The sequence below is a fragment of the Fusarium vanettenii genome, assembly GCF_000151355.1.
Source record: "Fusarium vanettenii 77-13-4 chromosome 10 genomic scaffold NECHAsca_43_chr10_1_0, whole genome shotgun sequence".
In the NCBI taxonomy this organism is placed as follows: domain Eukaryota; kingdom Fungi; phylum Ascomycota; class Sordariomycetes; order Hypocreales; family Nectriaceae; genus Fusarium; species Fusarium vanettenii.
In genome coordinates, this window is record NW_003315845.1 from 5,143 (window position 1) to 28,506 (window position 23,364).

A 23,364-nucleotide genomic window follows, 5' to 3' on the forward strand; every position below is an offset into this window, starting at 1 on the left:
AACACGGTAGGTTTCTTTTAAGTCATGTTTAGCATGACGCATCTAGAACCAAGTTTATAACGCCTCTCGAAATATAGAGGGCAATGCTCGGTAGCTCAGCCGCATGGCATATTGTCATGCCAAACCTCAGCGCGCGAATCATAAATATTTACCCACGCGCCCGCCAATGTCCCTCGGTCATCACCCTGCTAGCTACGCACACTTCTTATCATGCAACTCAGCAAATTTTTGCTCCTCCTTTTCCCTGGAATATCCATTGCCGAGGGGCTTGACCCTAGTTCTAGGCAGGATGGCTTTTTAAAGCTGGAGAAGAGAAAGGGTTGTAGTGGTAACCGGCTGAACACGGATGAGTGTCAGGGCAACAGGATCAGGGCATTTAACTCGTTCCACAACTGGTAAGTTGTAGTCTGACTGAGGAGCCTACTAAAGAATGGCCACTAACTCGCCGCCGCAGCCAATCTGCTGGTGGTCACTGTTGTGCTCGAGAAAAGACACGTGAATATGGACTGGATGTGAGAAAGGGGTTTGGCCGAGAAGATTGCGGATATTGCTACACAGGCTACTGCAAGTCTGTTTGATTTGGGGGTAGAAGTAGCCATCCATATGTTTATCACCTTGTTCAATACGTATCCTTGTGACACTAACGATCAGATAACTATTTGCTCTCTTTGGGTGCCCTTGTTTCTAGGATCTCTGGTTTCCATATTCGGCCTCAAACACCCCTGTAGCGTCTACCTCCCCCAGCATCTGTGACGTTGTAACAATTAGGGAGAATATGCCATTGACGCATGCATGGATTTCTTCCTCCTACTTTGGGTCTGAGTCTCCTGCCTGGTTGCCGAGGCCGAGTAAAATTTACCTTGCTTAGAAATGAGATTGTCAGGGCAGATGCAGTCAAAGAGATGGCCCCGTCCGGTCAAGTGTTTCGACAAAAGTCTAAACTTAGTTAGATTATGACTCATGGCCGGATTGTTCAATATCTTCAGTACGTCCATTCTTGCGCAGTATGCAAGCTGACCCCAGACTCAAATTCCATAAGGCTTGTGGCTATTCACACAATCGACAATAGTCGTCTCAAACTCCCTCCACTCAATCCCCAAAAACCTCTTCGTCTCGGAATTGTCAACCCTGTACACTTGATCCGCAGGCGCAAGGCCACCTCCGGGAACATCCAGGCCGGGCAGCTTCTCCCTCAGCTCAGGAAAATGCTTCCACGCAATATCCGCAATCATTCTATTGCCAAACCGCCCGCCGAGAGGCATCAGTCTCCTGCCCCCAGCGTCAGGCTTCTCCATGCCGAAAATATGCGTCAGGGCAAGGTCTCGGACATCGATCCAGTAGACAGCCGCGAGGTAGGCATCTGGGATGCCTTCTTTCCACTTGCCTTGGACCAGGTCAACCATGCGCGAGTTGGAAGTATTGACCTTGTCCAGAGACGGGAGCTGGTGCTTGATTGGGCCAAGAACTAAGGATGGACAGACGGTGACGAGATCAAATGACGTCTTGTTCGAGGCGACAAAGTCCCAGGCAGCGCGTTCGGCAAACTTTTTACTCACGCGGTATGCTGTGGCTCTGCTGCCGTTCACTTGGTCCATTGTGACAGGATTCCAGTCTTTTTCGGTGAAGACAGCCGAGGGGTCCTCAAGGCGATCTTCGTCCAAAACAGAGGCGAATGAAGACGTCATGACGATGCGCTTGATGGTTGGGGCGTAGCGATGGACAGCTTCGAAGAGCCAGGTCGTGCCATAGACAGCAGGGTCAACCAGTTCTTTCTTGGCATCAACTAGGAGGTGTTAGTCTCTAGTCGCTTGAAAGTCTCCTCAAAGATGCGTAGTAAACTTGCCGAAATCATAAAAGAATGGCGATGCAATGTGCAGTACCGCCTCAAGACCCTCGATCTGCGCCGCCTCGTCAAAGGCACCCTTGACCACCATATCGGGCACAATCACAAACTCGAGATAATCTTGGTATGTGTACTTGTGGGCGTCGCGAACAACCTGCTCTTCTTCCTTTGACCGAACCGTGGTGACGACCTTGTGGCCGCGCTCAAGGAGCTGGCTGATGATGTGGGCTAGACACAAAGGCTCGTTAGTGAGTGACCTCGGCGTACTCTAGATAAAAGTGATGGAGTCGTAGTTTCTTACTGGCGACAAAGCCGGCACCACCTAGTGTCCTGTTAGTAGCTGTATGCCTGCGTATGGTGGAGTTGACTGTTACCGGTGAGAAGGACCTTGGTCATTGTACTGATTTGGAGCCGTCGCTATTCGCAAAGCTTCAATCGAGTCGTAGATTTCGAGTTCTAGTAAAGTAAAAGGAGGAATTGTTTTGCTGACTTGGGGTATTAAGTAGTAGTTCAGCCAAGAGTCTTCCGATTCTGACGCTCCCCGCAATATCACATCGAGTAGCACACCCGGAACCCCAGTCCGACGCCTCACCTAGGCCTTGCTACGGAATCTCAATCCGCACACGGAAGGGCATCTCGTGGCTGCACTGTAACGTTGATCTGTCCAACAAGCGGATACGGAGATGCTTGTGTCACTGTGGAGGAGGTGGCTAAGTTGCCAGGTTGGGATTAGTCTGACAATATGCCACCTGCAGGGCGCACGCCTTCTTGCGACTACGGTGGATCTATGTCTTTGAGGCAGCCAATCATATCGACAGGGCTAGTTGAAACTATGAATATGCCTGCAGCTTGGCTTCAACTTTAGTCTTCTTGTCAAAGGAAAAGTCTTTAAAAAGTCTCTTCAGTCAGCGGATCTCTCTTCTCTCTTGCTCTCTTACTTGAAACGATTATTCTTGCACGATATTAATCATTATAATAACCCCTTCCCAGAGGCAGAGAAGCCAGCCACCACACCAAAGAACACAGTTTTGAACATCAGCAAGCTTCCACATCATGTCTACAGAATCAAAACACCCAGGCGAACTATCTCTCTCCAAACTCCTCGCCACACTGACGACAAAACTACACCCAAAAATCTATGTCTTTGCCGTCATCAAGGACGAATCCAAGCTGCCGCCCTTCTCCGAGGTGGACATGCTGTTCCGCGAAGCCGACTCAGAAGGCGTCACCGTCATCGCATCTCGCCAATACGCAGAAGCCCAAGGCATAGAATACTTCTTCCCCTGCAGGAAGATGACGCTCGACGTCACGTCTAGCCTTGAAGCCGTTGGGTTCATTGCTGTTGTGGCTACGCGACTTGCTGCAGGTGGCATGGGGGTGAACCCCGTGAGCGGCTTCTACCATGATCACCTCTACGTGCCCGATGGAAAAGAGGAGGATGCGGTTAGGATTATAGCCGAGTTGGCCGAAGAGAAGAAGCGGGAAACTGGAATTAATTAGGGTTGACCAAGAGATGACTCGACCACCTTGCCGTTACTGCGCCCAAAACACACGTATCGCCATCTGCAACATCGAGACGAACCACCCGATCCAATCCGGAGACATTTTTACAGTCAGACGAGCACTGGATAAGGTGCCCTACTTCAAGGCCATGGCTGACCTTCAATTCGCCATGATTACGCCAATCACCAGTTTGAGACCAGGGGCTAGAGGGCGTTTGCAACCGGCAGGTGATTCAAATATGAACTACAAATAGCAATCCCTGGAGCTAAGAAATATATTGGCTCTCATATTTGTCAAAACCATCCTTTCCCGCATATGAGGTAGCTAGTCCAGTGACGACTATCAGGCCTAGGCAAGCATATGATCCAACTAAGCCAACTTGATGCTTGACTCCCTTATGCCTAGCAGTATCCCGTGCACAAATAAATACGCATATTCGGAAAAAAATAAAGTCTACAAAGCTTTCCACTCTCGAGATCACCTATCGTGACAAAGTCAAAGAAAGACCACTCATTGCCGAGATCCAACGTTACACCCGTGACTAGACATTGATGTGAGGGCGATCAATCACGTTGTTTTGTCGTGTGTAATGTTCACTTGACTTCTATTACTAGAGATCCACCTGAAAACAAGTGCCACTCATGCTGAATTGAAGGCTGTGCAATTAGAAAGTTGGCTGTGGTTCTGACTGAGCCTGATCTGCCAAAAGTTGAATTAAAGCCTCAATGTGTACCTCGCAGTTCACAGCACAATATCAGCTATTGGCCGAGAATCTGCCACGCTGTTCTTCCAGCAATAGTGGGGGTATCTTATAAATATAGGGGTCACACCCTCGTCCACGTCAACAGCGTAGAATCTATTATCTATTATGGGAAATCGGCTAAGGACCAGTACTCGTCAGTACGCTGCATCAAGAAGACATTATGGCCATGATGAAAAGTAGACTGTGTTCTTTATTCCTGTGCCTGCATCTGGACGGTGCGTATTTTTGATATCGCAGCATCGCATGATTACATAGTAATAATGCAAGGTTACATCGGTGTCTGCCCTGCCGTGAGATGAAACGTTGGCCTGCTTAACGTCTCATAAAGTCCACCTTCTTAGTATCTCCCAACCTGGGTAAACCTGGTCTTCCTCAAACGCCTCGTTATTCATTCTTGCCAGCGCTCTCCGGGAGGCCAGCCATGTGTGTCTATTGTTATCAATGCCAACCTCGTCGGAATGGGCCATGACATTGTTCAACCAAGCATCACAGCATCTCTCTTGCTCATCCCTCAATACCTTAGCCTCCCGCCTTAGATTCTCGAGGGCTGCCTCCTCTCGACCTAGTAGTTTCAGCACGAAACGTACGGCAACGTTTAACTTAACGCGGACGGCTGTTTCCTCTAAGTCGCCGCGATAGTCTTCTCGATTGACCGGCAAAGCTAGACCCGCGTCAAATAAGGGCAAGAAGCTGATGGGAGAGTGAAGATGCGCCTCATCACCTGTCTTGACTAGGAGCACAGTGCAGCGTGACAAGTCAAGCTCAGTCTCAGCTTCCTTATAGTAGATGCCTTTCAGATGTTCCAGGTGTCTTGGCGGGGGATCTTCTGCTAGAGCCTGTCTATCAACAACGATGTATAGCGCACGGAATAGATGACGCATAATATGGCCGTGATCTCGCCACGACTGTATCTTCCTGCTAGGCATCGGGCCCCACAAAGGTGGCGCTGACGTTTCTGATGGTCTGTTTGGATAGAAATCAACAAGCTGGTCCATTTTAGTCGATAGTTGTTCGCAAAGATGGTGGTGGAATATTGAGAGCTGTTCCAAATTCTGGGGCCCGCTGTTGCTGTTGCTGATGTGTGCTGCTTTGGCGAAGAAGCTATCGCGCTGAAAGATTGGCCGTATATTGTGCAGATGTAGCCACTCCCGGTAAATATAGCAACCAATCTTTCGACTATAAAAATCGCTAACGGACATTGGTTCGAAGTATACCATGACCTCCTTGTTTAAGAACTGATGAGCGTCTGCTGGATTAATAAAGTGTTGGGGCGGACGGCGCTCATCAATACGTGTCATGCTGGCATCTCTGCGCCAGAATAACTTATAGTCATGCTCGTGTCGTAGGTTCTGAGCAGTTTCTTCGAAAAAGAGTCTTCGTAACTCTTTGCGGATGAGGTCAGGCATTTCGTTTGGCAAGAAGTGCAGCGATTGTATCTGGAGACGCAGATACCTCGAATCATAGCCAATGCCCTCTTGCCGACGGGTTTTGGCCGAGCGATAGTGTGTCGCCATCGTTGGCCATCCTGTATGGAGACAGAACGCAAAAAGAATAGAATGGCCTCAGCACGACCTCTCGTATTACCGTAGTCGACATGTCGTCTGAAGGCTTGAAAGATGTGAAGAGTCCAAGAGGGGGACAGGCCTCAACTCACCTTTATACCCTGCGTTGCAGGTGTAATGAGTCACATGCGCACTGAGGGGTCAAGCTTTATGCCAAACAACGTACTTGTACAGCGGTACTTCCTTGATGACACTATTGTCCATCCGGAACGAGGCTTGTCTTAGGTTCTGCACCTTTTTGTTGAGTCATAGCTCTCTTTTCGATAACCATGCACCTGGCCGTAGGAAAACTTGAGACACCAGAATATTAACATTTGGCAAAGAGTGCTCACATAATGACCTAGTTATATGCTAAACAAGAGATAAAAATAGAGAATAGTATCCTAAGTCTTTGAGTTTTTTTTTCTTTAGGGATCTTTATATGCCTCAGAAAATAGAAATCATTTACTCGTTATCTCATGTTTTTCTGCGACCGCGTGCCCTGTTAATTTCCTCCGAAAACAACCTTGATTTTTCTGACTCATTTATTAGCTGATCCTGCATGCCCCCTGTGCATGCTCCAAAGTGTTGGAGTTCTCCTGTATGGAGTGTGCCCTCAGGGTGGTCTCGTGAGTTTTCCTATGGCCTTGGCGCTAACTCATGCCCCGACAGGAGGGGTTTGATTCCAGCCGCTGTATCAGCCACTCTCTCAAAGAAAATCTTCAATGGAGTATTGTATCGTCGTTCTTCTCGCCCCGCCGGTCCCCAGTCCCGCATACACATATCCAAGTCTATAAACCTAACGCACCAAACCTCCGCCAAAAATCCAGCATTTAAACCGTTATCACCAGAGATCGACATGCCCAACGCTCCGCCAACACCATCGCCCGTGCCGCCAAGATGATGCAGGGGTATGGGATGTGCTGTTGGTGACATGGGCGTCTTTCTCCATGGCCCTGTTTGCCGAGCTGGCCTCACGTACAAGTGATATGATTCCCAGCGGAAATATTAGCAGTGTAATATTTACTAAATGCTAATGGATCCAATCACGTTAGATTACTCAATGGTCCAATCACCGTAAAAGTCGGGATGAATATAAAGTTGGCCCAGCTCATCTTCCCTCCAGTTCGTCCTGTCAACTCTCTCACCCCCAATGGTCCAGTTCCGTATCGCAATGCCGAGCGTAAGGTTCTCCTGGCCGGGAGTATAGTTATTCACGTCCCCGGCATCCATACCTACAACACTACGACCAAGCCTTACAGCAGTATTGTTGTGCATCTTCTCGAATCGCACGTTCTGAATGTCCAGCTCGAAATTCTGCAGGGGTGCTATCGTCATGAGAGCTGCGCAGATTCCCTCACAGACGACATCGTTGATGCGTAGCGACATCTTGAAGGAAGGGTTGATGTCCTTGGGGTCAGCGTAGATTGGTGACGCACCCAGAATGGCCGACGGGACATATGCATTGGGCTGGATCCATCGGTTGTGGATGACGCGGACCTTGTTTACCGACACGTCGTCGACGCTTCGTGGCTTCCACCCCATCTGGATGACTGCGTTGTTTCGGGCCTTCCAGATGGTGAGTCCATCGAGCTGAGCGCCAGAATGGTAAAGCTTGATGGCATCATCGTTGACATGCCAGAAAACGTCACGGACGGTGCCCTTATACATCTGTGTGCCGTCGGTTTGGAAGTAGAAGGCCCCGACCTGCTTGTAGTCCCGGATGTGGGCGCTGACCTTGTTGTCCTCCTCGTGCGGTGTGTGATGCATGGGGTGGAGGTCCATGGTGTTGAAGGGAGGCGAGTTGAGCGTCGGCCCTACGCAGTGCCATGTCTGGTTGTCCATGACAGATTGGTGCCAGAACATGCGCAGGCTGTATCGGTCGTCTTTGACTGCAACGTAGTCTTGAATGGTGTTTGCCATGTAGGCGTAATTCTCTCCAGACACCACACCGTTGCCAATGGTGTAAAAGTTCGCGCGGCGGGTGGTGTATTCAAACGCAGCCTTGACGTATGATCCGGGCTCGAAGTAGACATAATGCGTGTTTGAGTGAAGCTTGATGTGGTCCTTGCCCAGGATGCCATCCTTCTCCATCCAGTAGATACCGGCCTCGAAGTATAGCGTGGGCTTTGAACCAAAGCTCTGCTGTGTTAAGCTACCAGGACTTATCACCTGTGTGTCTGGCGACGTCTTTGACGGGATGAGATCGTCTGGTATGATGGGACTGGCGAAGATGAGGAGTGCATTCCTAGGTTCCTCGCTGACGACGATGCCACCTTCAGACACGTATTCAGTTCCGTCTGATCGGTAGGTATATAGATCGTTCTGAAATTCGACTGAAAATCGGTTGCCGGAGTCTCGGTATGGGATTCGGATCTCGATTGTATCCGCGCTGGGGCTGATGGCAACCAAGTCTAGGTCTACCGGTCGAATGACCACGTTGGATGCTGGGCCGAGCGGAGACCCATCTGATGACACAATTCGAACATCGACATCCCGGCCGTACTGGAACTGGGACCATGCCATGTTGATCCCCACATCGACTTCAACAGTTATCCCATCGCCATCGGTGAGATTGTACTCCTGGCCAGGTTGAGCAGGGTCAAACATCTTGCCGTTTCCATTGCGAGGGATCGACTCATAAACAAATGAGCGCTGAAACCTGTCCTCTCCTGCTGGAGAAACAAACACATTGTATCTGCGTGAGCGTCTAACCTCATCAGGCGCTGTAGCTTTGTTGGTGTTGACGGAGAACTTGTCATGCCACCATGTCGTCAAACCAGGAACGCTTGATTCGGCGGCAGCCATTTGCATCCCATGAAGGAGCAGGCTGGCAGAGAAAAAAGATAGCTGCATGAGAGAACAATGTTGTGGATGGAATGATTAACTCCTGGATAGTTTTCAAGTTACCAGGGCGATATTGGGTCTCGTTATGAATGTTTCATGCGACGGCGGTGATGTCACTGTGTTCCAGGGGGGATTGCACTCGGACAATTACCCGTTTTGGAAAATCACCGCATTCACGTGAGTTGATGGGCCATTTGCTCTGGAAGGGATAGTCTGGTCTTGGGAACGAGGAGGGCTTGGCAGTCGGTAATTGTCGGCATTATACGGATAGAAGCAGTGGCTGTGATATGATTTGACTGGCTTAGACAGACTTCTACCAGGTCAAAGTCTTGTCATCGGCCTCCTCACATTCATCCCCGCGAGGTCCCAGCACGCCTACCCCTGCTCTCTGGATGAGCAATGCCGTGGCTCTCTCCGCTAAAGGGCCGAGATAACGAGACTCCTCGTTCCTAAAGTTGGACAGAAGACACATAAACTCGTGGAGGAGATTCGGAATAGAGTTGATGTCCCCGACAAGACAATCTGGTTCCAAGTTGGGAACCAGGTCGCACAGAAAGCCGGCGATCACGGAAATCTTCTGCTCCTAACCAGGGACGCATAGTCAGCCCCAGCACTGATGGTTGTGTTGTCACTGGTTAGAATACGTACCATTCCGATGCCGTGAGACTCGAGAGAGTCCAGACGAGTGGCGTTGAAGCAAAGTAGCAAGCTCCGGGCAGCGACGCTCAGGGATATGACCTCGTCGGCCCCATGGGTTTGCGTGAATTGGCTCCGAAGCTGGCACACGAGGGTTCGAAGCCAGCATTGTGTAACGGCGACATCTACTCGCTGCGTCTCGTCGACCACTGACGTGTGTGAATCGCCGAGAAGTGCTCAGGGTCTAGAAGCTTGTCATTACCCACCCTTGGTGATTGCTCACTCCACCAAGACACGAAATCTGTATCAATTCTGGCAAAGAGTCTGGCCAACGTTATGAAACCTGTCAATGTCGGTTCGTCGCAGCCATTGTAGATCTTGGGAAGAGAAATGGAAGCTCTCAGCTGGCATGTAGTTCGGTGCTGGAGGCAATATGCTCTGGGTCGGATCAGTAACCCAAAGCCACCCCAGCGTGCAGCTCTCACCTCTCTGTAATGAATAACAACCAGTATAGGCGCCTTCTTCGTTCATTTACTTCCAAGTCAGGGTCGTTGTAGGACTCCTCACGATCTAGTCCCATTGCCAGAGCAAATCCCATCGCTTCCCGCAAGTAGTACCAGGCTTGCTTGCTTTTATTGCGGTTCCCATAATAGGAAAAGATGAAGAATGACTCTAGAATCGTCCATTCGTCCGCATCCTCGATGAAATCCAAATCTTGGCGCCCTTTCATGCACTGATGGATGTACTTGTCCGCCAACTGTGCAGAAGGCTGCTCGCCCTCGCTGGCGGCAGAAAGATTGAGCTGGACGATGACAGCTGCAGACATTGCGGCAAAGAACCGGGCCATACTCCGAGGTACCGCGTCTCGCGGCAAGCCGAGTGTGTTCAGAAGGCATCCAGGATCCAGGACGGGGAATACGGGATAGAGGCGTAAGAGAAACACCCTGGTCCAGTGGGCAAATTCTGATAGGGGATATTGGGTCATGCCATCTTGGTCTGGAACTTGCGGGCCCAGGGCGGGCTGGCTCGACAGCGTACTCACTGTCGTTAGAGCCAACGTAGTTTCTGACGTTGGCGTATTCTCAGCAGGCGTTGGCGGAACAAACAGCCCGTAGTTTCCCTCCGAGAGTCCATCAGCCTCGGCCCAACTGGGTGAGGTAGTAGCATTGTCTAGTGTTAGCGGTGCCGTGGTGATGACGTCTATACCTTGGCTGGGAACATGGTCGACTGCGCAGCTGGGAGTGGACAGCCAGTTTTTGGGCGATGAGGTCGGAATTGGGTCGAGGAAAGTGTCCTGGCTTTGCCTAACAGGCCGGCGGGTTTTCCGAGGGGGGCGACCTCTGCGCCGAGGTAGAGATTCGTAAGAACAAGTTGCCTGGATGGCCCGGCAGACCCCGCACGGCCTACACCTGTCGCATTTCATCTTGCGTCGCTTGCAGTGGTCGCAGGCTTGACCAGGAGTTGGCTCAAGGTTGCTGTAGCCATCCTGCTGGGAGGTCATCTTGAATACAAACATAGTGCCTGATGCCGCAAGTGCGAGGGATGGAGGCGTATGGGGTGCTAGCGTACCTGTGCTGGAGAACCGTCCACTTTAAGTAAAAGCCCGGCTGTAGCTCCTGTGGCCCCAGGCGTTGCCTAGAGCCCCTAGCCTCTTCAGCTGAACTGATCCCCGCGCTAGGTATGTACTCCGCAACATTATGTGGCGGGGTTGGCGGGGATGTTCGGGGTTGCCCGCCACATCACATCACATTACTCTACTGCAATGAGATGCCTCGGGTGTCTGGGCGTTCTATCACGCGGATAACATACGTGACTATAGTGAGTGTCTACCTTTGCAAAAAGAGTTCTCGGGTGTCAAGTGTCTAAAATACTCCTACGGTAGCGACAACAATTGCCTCAAACGCCCGGAAATTGATAAACCCCTCCCCATCAACCGACGGAAGGGCCGTGTCATATGTTGAGAGAACAGTCTGGCCTATGTCACTGCTCAGGAAGGCCCTCTCCGAGACAGGAAGCTGCCACCGCTGTTCCTCATCTGTGAAGTTGATCATGACTATGGCATGTGCGTCGGTAGTCTCGCAGTGGCGGGTGTAGCTCATTATGGCCTCATTCTCACCATCGTGCGCCTCAAAAGTTCCGTAGACCAGGACGTCCCGTAGCTTCTTTCGCAGTGAGATCCCGCGTCGCCAGTAGTTAAGGACGCTGTCGGGCTGAGCCTGCTGATTCCTGGCATTGCACCGGGTGACATCCTCGTTGACCTTCATCCAGGGAGTACCTGTGGTGAAGCCGGCATTTCTAGTCGTGTCCCACTTGCAATGTACGTGTTAGCAAATATTCCTCAGGGGTGCTGGAAGCAGGGCGCGTACCTGCACGGGAGATCGCGCATGGTCCCTAGCTTTCAATCTGATTTCTGTCCAGATTTCATCCAGAGCCTTCTCATCACCCCCAGTCGCCTTCAATGCCCTATGGTCCAAAAGTTAGCCTCAACTCAAACTCAGAATATTTGTCTTTCCTCCTAGGACTCACTCTTGCAGAAAGTTCAGAGACTCAATATCTTTGTACTCTTCGATGCCCCAGGCTGGTGGCAAATTCGCCATTCCCAGCTCCTGACCTTGGTAGACGAAGAGAGTCCCCCCCAAGGTGCAAAGACAGGTTGCCAGCATCTTGGCGGCCAACTCACGGTGTTCGGGCCTGTGTTTGGTATATCGCGAGACTGATCGGGCCTGGTCGTGATTCTCTAGGAAGATGGCGTTCCACCCACCCACCTTGTGGGCAAAGGTCTGCCATTTTTCAATGATGCCTTTCAACTCGGGCAACTTCCAGTCCTTCCTGTAGAACTTTCCCTTGTTAGAAACATCTATGTCACAACTAGAAGGGCATCTGTCAGTTATGTTGGGTGAAGCTTCATGCGGGACGACGTACATGTCGAATTGGAAAATAGTATGGAGCTCCTTCCTGTCCGATGCCACAACCATAGCTACTTGATCGTCTTCTTTGACGCCTGGCATCTCTCCGACGCTGAAAGCTCCGTATCTGTCCAGGAGCTGTCGCAGGCCCCTAAGGTGCTCGTGTAGTCGCGGTCCGTTGCAGAATAATTTGATCGCTGACTGCCACGGAGCGGCAGGGTCTGTGATCTCGGCATCTGGCAGGCCGGGCTCCTTGGATATGAAGTTGATTACATCCATGCGGAACCCGTCCACGCCCTTCTTGAGCCAAAATTCCATGACTTCGTGGACCTCGCGGACGACGGCGGGATTCTCCCAGTTGAGATCTGGCTGTTCGGGGGCGAAGAGATGTAGATAATACTCATCTGTGACCTCATCGTAGGTCCAAGCGCTGCCTAGAAGGAATGAGTTTCCAAAAGAATAAGAAAAGAGTAAGTCATGCTAAGGCTCTCACCGCCAAAAGCTGCTGCCCAGTTATTCGGGGGCTGTCTGTTCCCAGAGGCATCGAATCTTGGCTTCCGCCAGATATACCAGTCTCTCCACTCGTTATCCCGTGAGGCCCTGGACTTTTTGAACCATCCATGCTGGTCGGAGCTATGGTTCACCACGAGGTCCAAGATGCACCGCATACCGCGCTTGTGGAGACCTTGGATGAGCTCCTGGACATCTTCAACGGTGCCGTAGGGAGGATGTATGGCTCGATAATCCGAAATATCATACCCCATATCGACTTGGGGGGATGCAAAGACTACGAAGGTACCTCTTGTGTCAGTCACCTTCCGCACATTCTAGGCAGTCAGTTTGGAAGGTTGGGCTCACTTGGGCAAAGCCATACAGCGTCCACCCCGAGATTTTGGAGGTAGTCTAGCTTCTCAATGATGCCTTGAATGTCTCCTAGGCCGTCTCCATCGCTGTCTTTGAAAGACGACGGGTATATCTGGTAGATGGTAGCTTCCTTCCACCATTGTCGGTGGGAGGGCTGTGGATTCTTGGTCGAGGCAACGGTTATGTCGAACTTGAGCTCTATTACCGCGGTAAGTCCAAGAGAAATGAGAAGCCTACTTGAAGATGGGTGTTGTTCGAGACCATGTATTGACTTGTCAGTGGCCTGATTAGATCCCATAGCCAGAACCCCGCCCTGGGCCATTACTCAAAGAGGTAAATGGCCGCAAGTACCAATTGACGACTGGCCTGAAAACCCCATGGCGAGTTGAGCCAATAAGGTGCCCTAGTTGCGCATTAGACTACTGCTTGACACTTTGACTTGATTCCCCAATCAGTTAGGCCGTGAGGTCGGTGGGAGATCGATGTGGAGGAAACTGGGGCAACTTCGTTTCCCCGTGGGGCATGGTATCTTGGTATGGTTTGAATCGGGGATCGAGAGGCTCCATTGATGGCTTCATAATGGCTGTTCCCTCCAAGTATAAGAAGGAAAGGTCTTTCCTTTCTACGGGGACTTAACCCACCACCATTCAACTCTTCATCCCGACAGAGATCTATACCTTAATTCTTCCAAGATGGATTCTGAGAAACAGAACTCCCCCGTTGCCGAGACGGCCGAGTTCAACGGTGAAAATGAAAATGCGACAATGCTAGCCATGCGGCTAGAACGCGAAATGACGGTCCGTCAGGCCATACGCTTCTGGCCCAAGGCAATCTTCTTCTCTTTCATCGTGTCTCTCGCCATTATTATGGAGGTTAGTCTTCACATTCCTGCTAGCCAGATCCTCTGCTGACAATGTTGTAGGGCTACGATACAAACTTAATGTCCAACTTCTACCCCTACCCTTCTTTCCAGGAACGCTTTGGTGACGAGATTGACAAGAATGGCGACCCAATAATCAGCGCCCAATGGCAGACCATCATCAGCAATTCGGGACAGGTACAGTTTGGCCCCCTTCCGTGTTTCTGGGCTTGAGCCCTAACCGCGCCGTATGCATAGGCTGGGTCTATTCTAGGTCTCATTGTCAACGGGTGGGTCACCGAGCGCATCGGCTATCGCTGGACGATGCAGGGTGCCATGGTCCTCATGATTGGGGCCATCTTTATCCCCTTCTTCTCCACTGGCCTCCCCATGTTCGTGGCAGCAGCCGTATGCCAGTCAATCCCGTGGGGAGTTTTTCAAACTCTTGCTGTTACATATGCTGCAGATATCTGTCCTCTGACTCTCCGGCACTACATGACGTCTTGGGTATGTTTGACTTGACTTGCCGCTCTTCAGACTAGATTGCTCATAGGAGACAGATCAACATTTGCTGGGCCATCGGCCAGCTCATCTCCATTGGCATTCTGAACGGGCTTCTATCTCGTACTGACGAGTGGTCGTATCGAATTCCATTCGCTCTGCAATGGGTACGTGTTCCATGCACAGCTCCTTTTCCACCGGACGAGTACTAACTGACTCAGATCTGGCCGATCCCCATCATGATTGGGACTTACCTCGCCCCCGAAAGCCCTTGGTGGCTGGTCAGACACGGCCGATATCAAGACGCAAAGCAAGCTGTCGAGAAGATGATTACACGTCAGCCAGATATCAACTTCGATGTTGACGCGTACGTGGAGATGATGTGTGTCACAACCCAGTTCGAACGAGAGAAGAGCGCAGGGGCACGGTACTTTGACTGCTTCCGCGGTACCAACTTGTAAGTGGCTCATTCATAAGAGGCAGACCTCCAGAAGCTGACCCAGTATTGCAAGACGCCGTACTGAGATTGCCTGCATGGCTTGGCTCACCCAGGCGTTTGCCGGCACCCCCTTTATGGGTTTCGGAGTCCAATTTATGATAGAGGCCGGGCTGTCGAGCCGCCATGGTTTCGCCATGAACCTTGCCCAAACCGGCTTGGGCCTCATCGGATGCATGGTCGCCATGTGGGTTCTGACACGATTCGGACGCCGAACAATCTACCTGGCCGGTCTCAGCTTTGCCGTTGTTGACCTGGTGATTATCGGGTCACTCGGAATCCCAAAAGCGTCTTCAGGTACGTCTTGGGCTGTTGGCGCTCTCATGGTGGCCATGGTGGTGTTCTACCAGATCACCATCGGCCCAGCCTGCTTCACAATCGTAGCCGAGATGCCTTCCACCCAGCTCCGCTCCAAGACAGTCGCGTTTGCGCGCGCCTGCTACAACGCGGGAGGGTTCATCACCAACGTTCTCATGCCACGAATGATTGGCCGGAACGCCTGGAACTGGGGCGCAAAGGGTGGCTATTTTTGGGCGGGGGTTGCTGGCCTGTTCCTTGCTTGGACATATTTCCGGCTGCCTGAAGCCCGCGGGTTGACGTACTCGGAGCTTGATCTCTTGTTCGAACACAAGACTAGAACCCGGGGCTTCTCGCAGGAGGCAGCCGACTTGTTGAAGCCAGATCTGGAGGAGAGCTCGGGCAAGACTGTTGAGTAACGTGGACGACGATAGCAACCAGCTTGGCTTCATATCCAAGACATTCACACTTCAAGCATGGGAGTTATTTTTATGACTTCTTGCTTATAAATGGCTTTCATTTAGTAAATAGCAAAGTAATGTCAATTAAGACAAAACGCAGGTGCATAGATCTTTAAATCAGTAGTATTCTTCCCGTTAACCCGGGCATTTCTCTGTCGAAGCAGTAAAGACAAGCAAAATCCCCATAAGCTGCTTAGCTGCTAAAGAGATAAGCTTTAAATAACTCGTCCAAGTCTTTTCCATTAGTGATGGCAATCTCGGCCGTGAGGTCATGGGGTGCTGTGGGCCTAGATACCTCCTCCGGAAGCGGGTAAGGATGCGATACGGCCCCTGTAGATTACAGAACAGAGATCAGTGGCCATGGCAACAAGGCTCCCCACTCTTGGTAATTCCGGATGGTTAATTCTGAGGCGGGATCTTTATGTGCGGTGATATTTCATTTTTGTTTGTCCCTTATTAAGATATTCTATTTCTGTTTGCAGAGCTCCGACGCTGGCAACGGTATAGGTCAAGCCGCGCAACCAACATTATGATGGTCGATGTGAGGGAGCTGACCATCCCCCAAGCACGAGCTGGGATCAAGGCCGGGCGCTTTACGGCCAAAGAGTTAACCGCTGCCTTTTTGGAACGCATCGATAAGCTGGATAAAGGCGGACCAAACATCAACTCAACGCTTGCCATATCAACAACGGTCCTTGCAGAGGCGGAAGAACTGGACAGATACTTTGAGCAGAATGGAAAGCTCAAAGGCAGGCTCCACGGTATCCCCATACTTGTCAAAGATCAGGTAAAACAATCTGACACCTTGCTTGTTCCTCACTCACCCAGTTCACTATCTCTCAGGCCGATGTCAAGGGCTTGGTATCAACATACGGATCGGCAGTTGCAAAGCATAACGTGGCTGATCAAGATGCTACCATCATTACGAAGCTCAAAGAGGCCGGCGCTCTGATCCTTGGAAAAACAACCATGGCTGAGTGGGCAACAGCTTGGTTCAGTGCCAATGGCGCCACCAACTACACCTTCACAAAGAACCCCTATAATCTCTCCCATGATGTTGGTGCATCTTCTGGGGGGTCTGGCGCAGCTGTTGCCGCAAGCCTTGCCATCTGCGCTGTGGGCGAAGACACTGGGGGGTCTATTCGAGTTCCATCGTCCTTTTGCAATCTGGTCGGCATTCGCACGACACCTGGGCTTGTCTCCCGTCATGGCTTCTGTCCTCTGATCAAGAGCCAGGATGCCCCGGGCCCCATGGCCAAGACGGTAACAGACTGTGCTTTGCTATTGGACTGCATGGCCGGTTTTGATCCCAATGACGAGTATACCGCCTATGCGGCACGTTCGGCTTCCCTGGGGCTACCTAAGGGAGGAAGTTACGCAGCCAATCTCGATGCCAAGATTATAAAATCAGCTAGAATTGGTGTTGTCCGACAGCTTTTTGGCAAAGATACAGACCCTCACTGCCGCACGGTCAATGCTGTAATCAAATCATCCGTGGGAAAATTAGAAGAGGCGGGCACTACATTTATCGACATCCATATCGATAACCTTGAGTACTACTTGGACTTTGGCCAGATTTACTTTCAGACATCACGACATGACATCAACACATTCCTCGCCACCAAGCCTCACCTTCCCCAGGACATAGCAAGCATACTGCCAGAAAAGGCTGAAAAGTCTTTTCTGCAAATGATTTGCTCGGTCGCTCACGGACCCAAGAACCCATCGAAAGACCCAACGTACGCCGACCGGCTTCTTCTACGCGACGAGTTCAGGAGAAAGATCAATGTTCTGATTACAACCAACAACCTGAATGCCTTGGTCTTTCCCGATGTGCAGGTACCTCCGCCTCGGATTTCCGACGCAGCGGAAGAGCGGTTCATCATCAACGGTGTCGAGGACTTCCCCACCAATACATTCCTAGCTAGTATCGCCCGGCTGCCGGCTATCTCCGTACCTGCAGGACTCACAGAGGATGGACTTCCTGTCGGCATGGAACTGGTAGGATTGGAGTACCAGGAGCAGCACTTGTTGGAATTAGCGTATGGGGTGGAGAGTCTAGTCCAAGCAAGAACATGCCCTCCTGAGCCATTTGATGTTTAGATTAGACAGTAGATAACAGTCACAAGAACACTTTTTTTTCATTGTTATATTTATACGCAACTAATATTTACTTGGGTTTGATTAGAGGTTGATTGAAACATTCCCTCTTTAAGCAAAAAGTCGAGATCGGTCACTACGACACGGTGGCAGGGAACCAGTCCCAGAGTCTTCTTGATAGTGTAGAGCCCCAGACTGACTCATGGATGGTAGAGGAAGCTAAGTTGAGTTGTCAGATGTTATCGTTCCCTGGATAAAAGTACGGGAACAATCTCGGCCGAGACGAGCAACCTGTACTTCCCCAGCGCACTAGGCACCCTGCCCGGATTGGCTTGATGTCAGAAGTGGAGTCACTTATCTCCTTATCTGAATTGTTATCGCTCAATCCGATATCCTCTTTTGTATCGCGCCAAATAAGCTCATATCGTCGCATTATCTGCAAGATGCTTAGAATGTTTGATAACAGTATAATCCTTCTACTCTATAACAATGAATCTGAACCGCATTGCAGTCTCAATTGACACGCAAACCTCTGTAACTACAATCTTCCGACGAGATGACCATTCGCCGCAACTTGTTGGGTCGATTGGCTCTGCCCAAACAAGCCACGTCTTTTGCTCCAGAGGGAACTTGGACCAACATCGATCTCGATGTAACACCCTTAGAGAGACGTACTTGGACTACCCTATCCATCCTGGGTTACTGGCTCTCTGATATTGTACGTCAACAGCAATCCATCATGCACGTCCTTGTGAAGAAATGTGGCGCCTGAGTGCTGACCCTGGTAGCTCTCCGCTCAGAGCTGGCAAATTGGGGCGTCCATTCTAGCGATTGGTCTGACATGGCGTGAAGCTGTGTGGTGTGTCATTGTTGGGTCATTGACAATGGCATTTGTTATCGCTTTGAATGGTGCTCCAGGCGCCTATTTGCGTGTACCTTTTGCCGTCTGGATTCGATCCTCATTCGGCTATCATGGGGCGAAATTCCCTGTCGTCTGCCGCCTGATCACAGCCCTGTTTTGGCATGCCATTCAGACTTATACAGGAAGCGTGGCGCTTACCGTCATGCTGACGGCAATTTGGCCAAGCTATTCGAGGCTTCCAAACCATCTCCCACCCAGTGCTGGTATCACCAGCCAAGGGCTCCTCAGCCATTTCCTATTCTGGTCGATCCAGTTACCTTTCCTCACGATACAACCCCACAAACTGAAGTGGTTCTTCGTCTTCAAAGCTGTTATTACTATCACAGCCGCTGTTGGTACTACAATCGCCGTCTGTGTCATGTCGGGCGGGTCTGGTGATATCTGGCAACAGCAACCGTCGGTACAAGGCTCAGCCAAGTCCTGGCTGATTGTTGCGACCCTGACATCACAAACAGGATCGTGGTCGACTGTGGGTACAAACATCTCAGATTTTACCCGTTACGTCAAGGTTCCACGAAACATATTCTATCAGGCGATTTTCTTCCCACTCATTTGCTTTGTCATCGCCATGATGGGCATCATCAGCGCCTCTGCATCCAAGATCATATACCAGGAATACATCTGGGACCCTCTCGCGCTGGCTAGCAAGTGGACATCGCCGGCAGCGAGAGCAGGAGCCTTTTATTGTGGTCTGGCTTGGATGGTGGCACAGATTGGCGTTAATGTCTCAGCAAATGTTATCTCGGCCTCCAACGATTTGGCCAGTCTGTTTCCTAAGTACGTCAACATTCGGAGGGCTGCAATCATCTCCACCATCCTAGGTGGATGGGCCATGGTCCCATGGAAGATTGTTACAAGCGCTGAGAGCCTTGTCAATTTCATGGCAAGCCTCGGTGTCTTTCTTGCTCCTATAATAGCTATTTCCATAGCTGACTACTGGATCGTCAAGAAAAGACGTGTTGAGGTATCTGCGCTGTACAAGCCTCATGGTCGTTACCAGTATTTTGCTGGTTGGAACTGGAGGGCTTTCCTCGCCCTTGCTATCGGGGTCGGTCCTGCTCTGCCCAGCCTTGCGGCAAATGTCAATCCCTCTCTAGATATTGGAGGTGCAGAGTACATCGGACACTTGGTGTGGTATTACGGCTTTCTCAGCTCATTTCTGGTCTACATAGTGTCAAGCAAGCTTGCGCCCGCCAGACAGACCTATGTGCCGGCCCATGAGGATGTTATCGAAGGTATCAGAAATGACGCTGAACGATTCCAAGTTTTTGAAGACAAGACTAGGTAGAGGTCGATTGACTTTATCGCCGATAGGGCTCATCAGGTGTGATCACAATCATTCCAGCACAGGTACATTCTAAGAAAGTGAAATTAGCAATCAATCACCAAAATACCCGAGGCTTCTTTTGAGATTGCTGATACAAATCAGCTATTTTTTTACGAGTGCAATTGTTGTTGCGTTGTCAGCTCCAGCTCTGTGCCGTGATATACCGTATTGCACTCATTTGACCATCAGAGATGGTTGAAAGGACTAAAATAGATGTATCGAGAAGGCCTGAGATATGTACAGCCAGAAAGGACAACCACACAAGCATGTGTGCGAAACAGTTTATGTTCCACCAAATATAGATCCGTGTCTCATGATATCATCCATTTACATAAAAGCACAAGAACCTACCCTGAAGCGCGCAATATTTCTTGCTTGCGTCTATCATGTACTTCTGAGCAAGATATTACCTTGGAATGAATTCGTCTTTCATCTTCACTAGTCTGTCTCGTCCCTCCAGGGAATTGAGTCTTGCGCTCCTTTCCTCGACCCGGCCTTCGACCTTTGAGGCGCAAATCCAAGTGCCTACTTCACAACCATGAACTGTGATCAAGTTCTCGATTCACTCCCTGGTTGAAAAGTGGAATCCTGCCTGGCGTTAAGCCCAAATTAGCTAGATTTGACTCCAAGTTTGGTCGACTCAGGGATTCACTGCCCCCCTCGGCCGAGGATGTAACATTGACCACTGTGGGTCTAGCACAAACTCGTCCGATAAGGCAATCATGATCTCGGCCGTGCCGGACAGACAAACCTCAAGCACACTCTTGCTCCGACAACCACTCAGACCCATCATGCAAGCTCCAGGGCCAGTGAGAAACACACAGCGCTCAGTCCTGGCCTGCACGGCATGCGTGCGCCGTAAGATCCGATGTTCAAAGAGCATACCCTGTGAGGCATGCATCCGTCAGAACAAGGCATCTTCTTGCCAGCGTGAGCAGGTTGCCGTCGTCACTCGGAGAAGAATCTCTCGCCGAAGCCGTCCCGCAAATGATGCTGGATCGCCCTCGGCTTCATTGGAGGACACTTCGGTATCGCCTGAAGTACCCGAAGAGCCTGGCCATACACCCACAGATCCGGCCTCATGTACGACTCCGGTACATGCCACTGTCGTCGACGCTCGGGTTGAGCCGGCAGTACCGTCAGCAGTGGTTCCCCCTACCAACACAGAACCTAGAGGAGCATTCGAAAATGCCATCCCCGAAATCACCAATGAAACGCTGATGCAGATATTGACATCAACACACACAGCTGATAGTCGCCTTACCAACGAAGCAGCAGCTGCCCTGGAGTTCTTGGCCCATGGCCGTAGAAACGTTCTGAATAGGTTCTCAGGCAGAGAGTCTATTGCCCAATCTACTCCCCGATTCTCAACCAGTCGTCACGAGCTTGAAGAACAGTGGGATCCTTTCTTTGCACCCGAGGACGCTCGCATGCTATTGGCCCTTCACCAAGCCCATCTCACCTGGATGCACAATGTGGTTCACTTGCCAACCTTTCGTCAAGAGCTTGATAACAATTTGATGCGAATGGAGTGCGACTGCTCCTGGCTCGCATTATACTACGCATTGCTATCTGTTAGTGCTATGGAAGTTCTTATTCTGGGGTTGACCCGTGTATGCTTACCCTGACAATACAGCAAACCGTCTACCATATTGATGGTGGGTATCTCGCCTCATTACCACAACCAATACACGGTCAGTCTTATTGACAAGGCACAGTGATTAATGCTTGCTAATATTACATCAATAGCCGATATGAAAACATCTCGCCTTCTTTTCGACAAAAGTATAGAGATCCTATTCAAAGGGGGGTTTATGGATGAGCACAAGTTGACATCGGTGCAAGCCATTTGCCTCTTGCTACAAGTGGCTCACAACTTCGACAAGTCCGACCTCATATGTGTCCTTATCTCCACCGCGATACGTATCTCGCAATGCCTTAATCTTCATCGACTAGGAGCCGATCGACCTGTGCCGGAAGCAGTGGACGACGACACCCAGTACATCATCGACAGAGAAATACGGAAACGCGTCTGGTGGTTCCTCGTTCGATACGATTGGCTCCAAATACCATTTCAGAACACCTGCCAGATTCACCCAGCCCAGTTTAACACTCCGATGCCTGCGAACTCGTTCGATGATGAAGTGCGGATGATTCAGAACGGAGCGGTTGTCTCACAACCACCTGATGTATGCACCTCGAGTAGTTGGACGAATTCCTTAAACCAAGGTGAGCCGCGACGAGCACATGAGGATAGAAGATCTTGGCTAACGATGTCTTAGTCTCTGTCCTGATATGGAAACATCAAGATCGTATGTTCAAAGTTGGTTATCCCGGCGAAGACCCTGACAGGATCTTAAAACTCTATGATCAAGCCTTATGGGCCGATAAGGAGATAAAAGATCTCTATTCGTCCTGGCCGTTGGCCTTGCGTGAAATAGAGGATGTCCAACTTGATCAGCCAATGCTCGACTCTTTCCCTGTTAGGTTGATGCCAGGCATGGTACTCATTTGTACCGCACATAAAGTAAGTCCAAGTCGAATCTCTGACTAGAAAGATTTTACCAAGCCTTGTTCTGATCCTCTGCAAAGATCTTGACGGTCCATCGCCATTTCCAGTTATCCAGCTTTCGCGATAGGCGTTTTGCCTTCTCGCAGGTATAGCCATACGCCTTTCCTTGCTCTGTGCCGCTAATTGACCACCGCATAGTTGTCCTGTATTGCGATTGCCGAACGAAGCATTGAGTCAATTCAACGTTGGCCCGATACACTCGAGTCTAGTATCAGCCGTAGGATGTGGACAACTTTGACGCATGTCGTTAGCTGCTGTATCACCCTCGTCTTTGCTCTGTTGTTCAAGTCGCAAAACACGCTCACTTATGACTCCGCTAAGATTCGTGGTTATATCGAATTTGGGAGGAACTTCATAAGCCAAGAGGAACAGTTTAGTTCTATTGCGCGAAGGGGGGTGAAGCTGCTTACCGCTTTGATGAACTTGGAAGGATGCTCGGATTTTTCGCTTGACATTGAAGCAGATATTGGTGGCATAGTCCGTCGTGTGGCCGCAGCGGACGATGGAAATTTAGAGCTAGGTGCGGCTGAGGCCCATCAGCTTGTGTTCCCAGGTAGTCAGGATCTCTGGGAGAGCTTCATGAGAGACACTTTGGCTGGAGAGTTTCTTAGCTTTTGATACTGCGCGAGGGTGACTGAGTATAATTCATGTCGACTGACTGGATGTACTCTAATCACTTACAAGCATCTACAATAGCTCTAGGCTCCGGAATTAGGAGACTGCAGAGTAAATAAATGAGAAAGACATTTACAAGGAGAGCTTGACGCCATGGATAGGCAGATGTGGCATGATGTTGTCACAGGTGGTCATGGGGGTTAACGCATAAGGGAGAAGTGAACAGCGAACGTTTGGGCCGCAACTGTACGTGCTGACCCTGACCAGAATTGCACCACTAATATGCCATGCTATGTATACAGCGCTTGCTA

The 23,364-nt window shown here is 50.5% G+C and overlaps 9 protein-coding genes across 9 annotated transcripts; 5 read left to right on the forward strand and 4 right to left on the reverse strand.

Annotated features, from left to right (window-relative positions):
• Positions 1 to 1,025: 1,025 nt before the first annotated feature.
• NECHADRAFT_96506 (uncharacterized protein) lies at positions 1,026 to 2,239 on the reverse strand (the record flags this gene model as incomplete). The annotated part of the gene is made up of 5 exons (XM_003041640.1): positions 1,026 to 1,783; positions 1,840 to 1,922; positions 1,954 to 2,071; positions 2,145 to 2,165; positions 2,218 to 2,239. The coding sequence occupies 5 exons, from the start codon at positions 2,237 to 2,239 to the stop codon at positions 1,026 to 1,028; spliced, it is 1,002 nt and encodes a 333-aa protein (XP_003041686.1).
• Positions 2,240 to 2,896: 657 nt separating this feature from the next.
• NECHADRAFT_85288 (uncharacterized protein) lies at positions 2,897 to 3,343 on the forward strand (the record flags this gene model as incomplete). Its single annotated transcript, XM_003041585.1, has 1 exon — positions 2,897 to 3,343. One exon carries the CDS (start codon positions 2,897 to 2,899, stop codon positions 3,341 to 3,343), a length of 447 nt encoding a protein of 148 aa, XP_003041631.1.
• Positions 3,344 to 4,429: 1,086 nt separating this feature from the next.
• On the reverse strand, positions 4,430 to 5,623 carry NECHADRAFT_85289 (uncharacterized protein; the record flags this gene model as incomplete). The annotated part of the gene is made up of 1 exon (XM_003041641.1): positions 4,430 to 5,623. The coding sequence occupies one exon, from the start codon at positions 5,621 to 5,623 to the stop codon at positions 4,430 to 4,432; it is 1,194 nt and encodes a 397-aa protein (XP_003041687.1).
• Positions 5,624 to 6,706: 1,083 nt separating this feature from the next.
• Positions 6,707 to 8,458, reverse strand: NECHADRAFT_106397 (uncharacterized protein; the record flags this gene model as incomplete). Its single annotated transcript, XM_003041642.1, has 1 exon — positions 6,707 to 8,458. One exon carries the CDS (start codon positions 8,456 to 8,458, stop codon positions 6,707 to 6,709), a length of 1,752 nt encoding a protein of 583 aa, XP_003041688.1.
• Positions 8,459 to 11,029: 2,571 nt separating this feature from the next.
• Positions 11,030 to 13,225, reverse strand: NECHADRAFT_96509 (uncharacterized protein; the record flags this gene model as incomplete). The annotated part of the gene is made up of 8 exons (XM_003041643.1): positions 11,030 to 11,055; positions 11,118 to 11,442; positions 11,500 to 11,596; positions 11,660 to 12,001; positions 12,056 to 12,473; positions 12,533 to 12,826; positions 12,898 to 13,033; positions 13,082 to 13,225. 8 exons carry the CDS (start codon positions 13,223 to 13,225, stop codon positions 11,030 to 11,032), a joined length of 1,782 nt encoding a protein of 593 aa, XP_003041689.1.
• Positions 13,226 to 13,667: 442 nt separating this feature from the next.
• On the forward strand, positions 13,668 to 15,475 carry NECHADRAFT_49672 (uncharacterized protein; the record flags this gene model as incomplete). Its single annotated transcript, XM_003041586.1, has 6 exons — positions 13,668 to 13,775; positions 13,826 to 13,960; positions 14,021 to 14,269; positions 14,323 to 14,430; positions 14,485 to 14,720; positions 14,776 to 15,475. 6 exons carry the CDS (start codon positions 13,668 to 13,670, stop codon positions 15,473 to 15,475), a joined length of 1,536 nt encoding a protein of 511 aa, XP_003041632.1.
• A 290-nt stretch (positions 15,476 to 15,765) lies between these two features.
• NECHADRAFT_85292 (uncharacterized protein) lies at positions 15,766 to 17,620 on the forward strand (the record flags this gene model as incomplete). The annotated part of the gene is made up of 3 exons (XM_003041587.1): positions 15,766 to 15,827; positions 16,025 to 16,304; positions 16,346 to 17,620. 3 exons carry the CDS (start codon positions 15,766 to 15,768, stop codon positions 17,618 to 17,620), a joined length of 1,617 nt encoding a protein of 538 aa, XP_003041633.1.
• Positions 17,621 to 18,173: 553 nt separating this feature from the next.
• Positions 18,174 to 19,827, forward strand: NECHADRAFT_85293 (uncharacterized protein; the record flags this gene model as incomplete). Its single annotated transcript, XM_003041588.1, has 2 exons — positions 18,174 to 18,335; positions 18,406 to 19,827. 2 exons carry the CDS (start codon positions 18,174 to 18,176, stop codon positions 19,825 to 19,827), a joined length of 1,584 nt encoding a protein of 527 aa, XP_003041634.1.
• Positions 19,828 to 20,588: 761 nt separating this feature from the next.
• On the forward strand, positions 20,589 to 23,056 carry NECHADRAFT_85294 (uncharacterized protein; the record flags this gene model as incomplete). The annotated part of the gene is made up of 5 exons (XM_003041589.1): positions 20,589 to 21,440; positions 21,503 to 21,560; positions 21,616 to 22,095; positions 22,149 to 22,393; positions 22,577 to 23,056. The coding sequence occupies 5 exons, from the start codon at positions 20,589 to 20,591 to the stop codon at positions 23,054 to 23,056; spliced, it is 2,115 nt and encodes a 704-aa protein (XP_003041635.1).
• Positions 23,057 to 23,364: the final 308 nt, after the last annotated feature.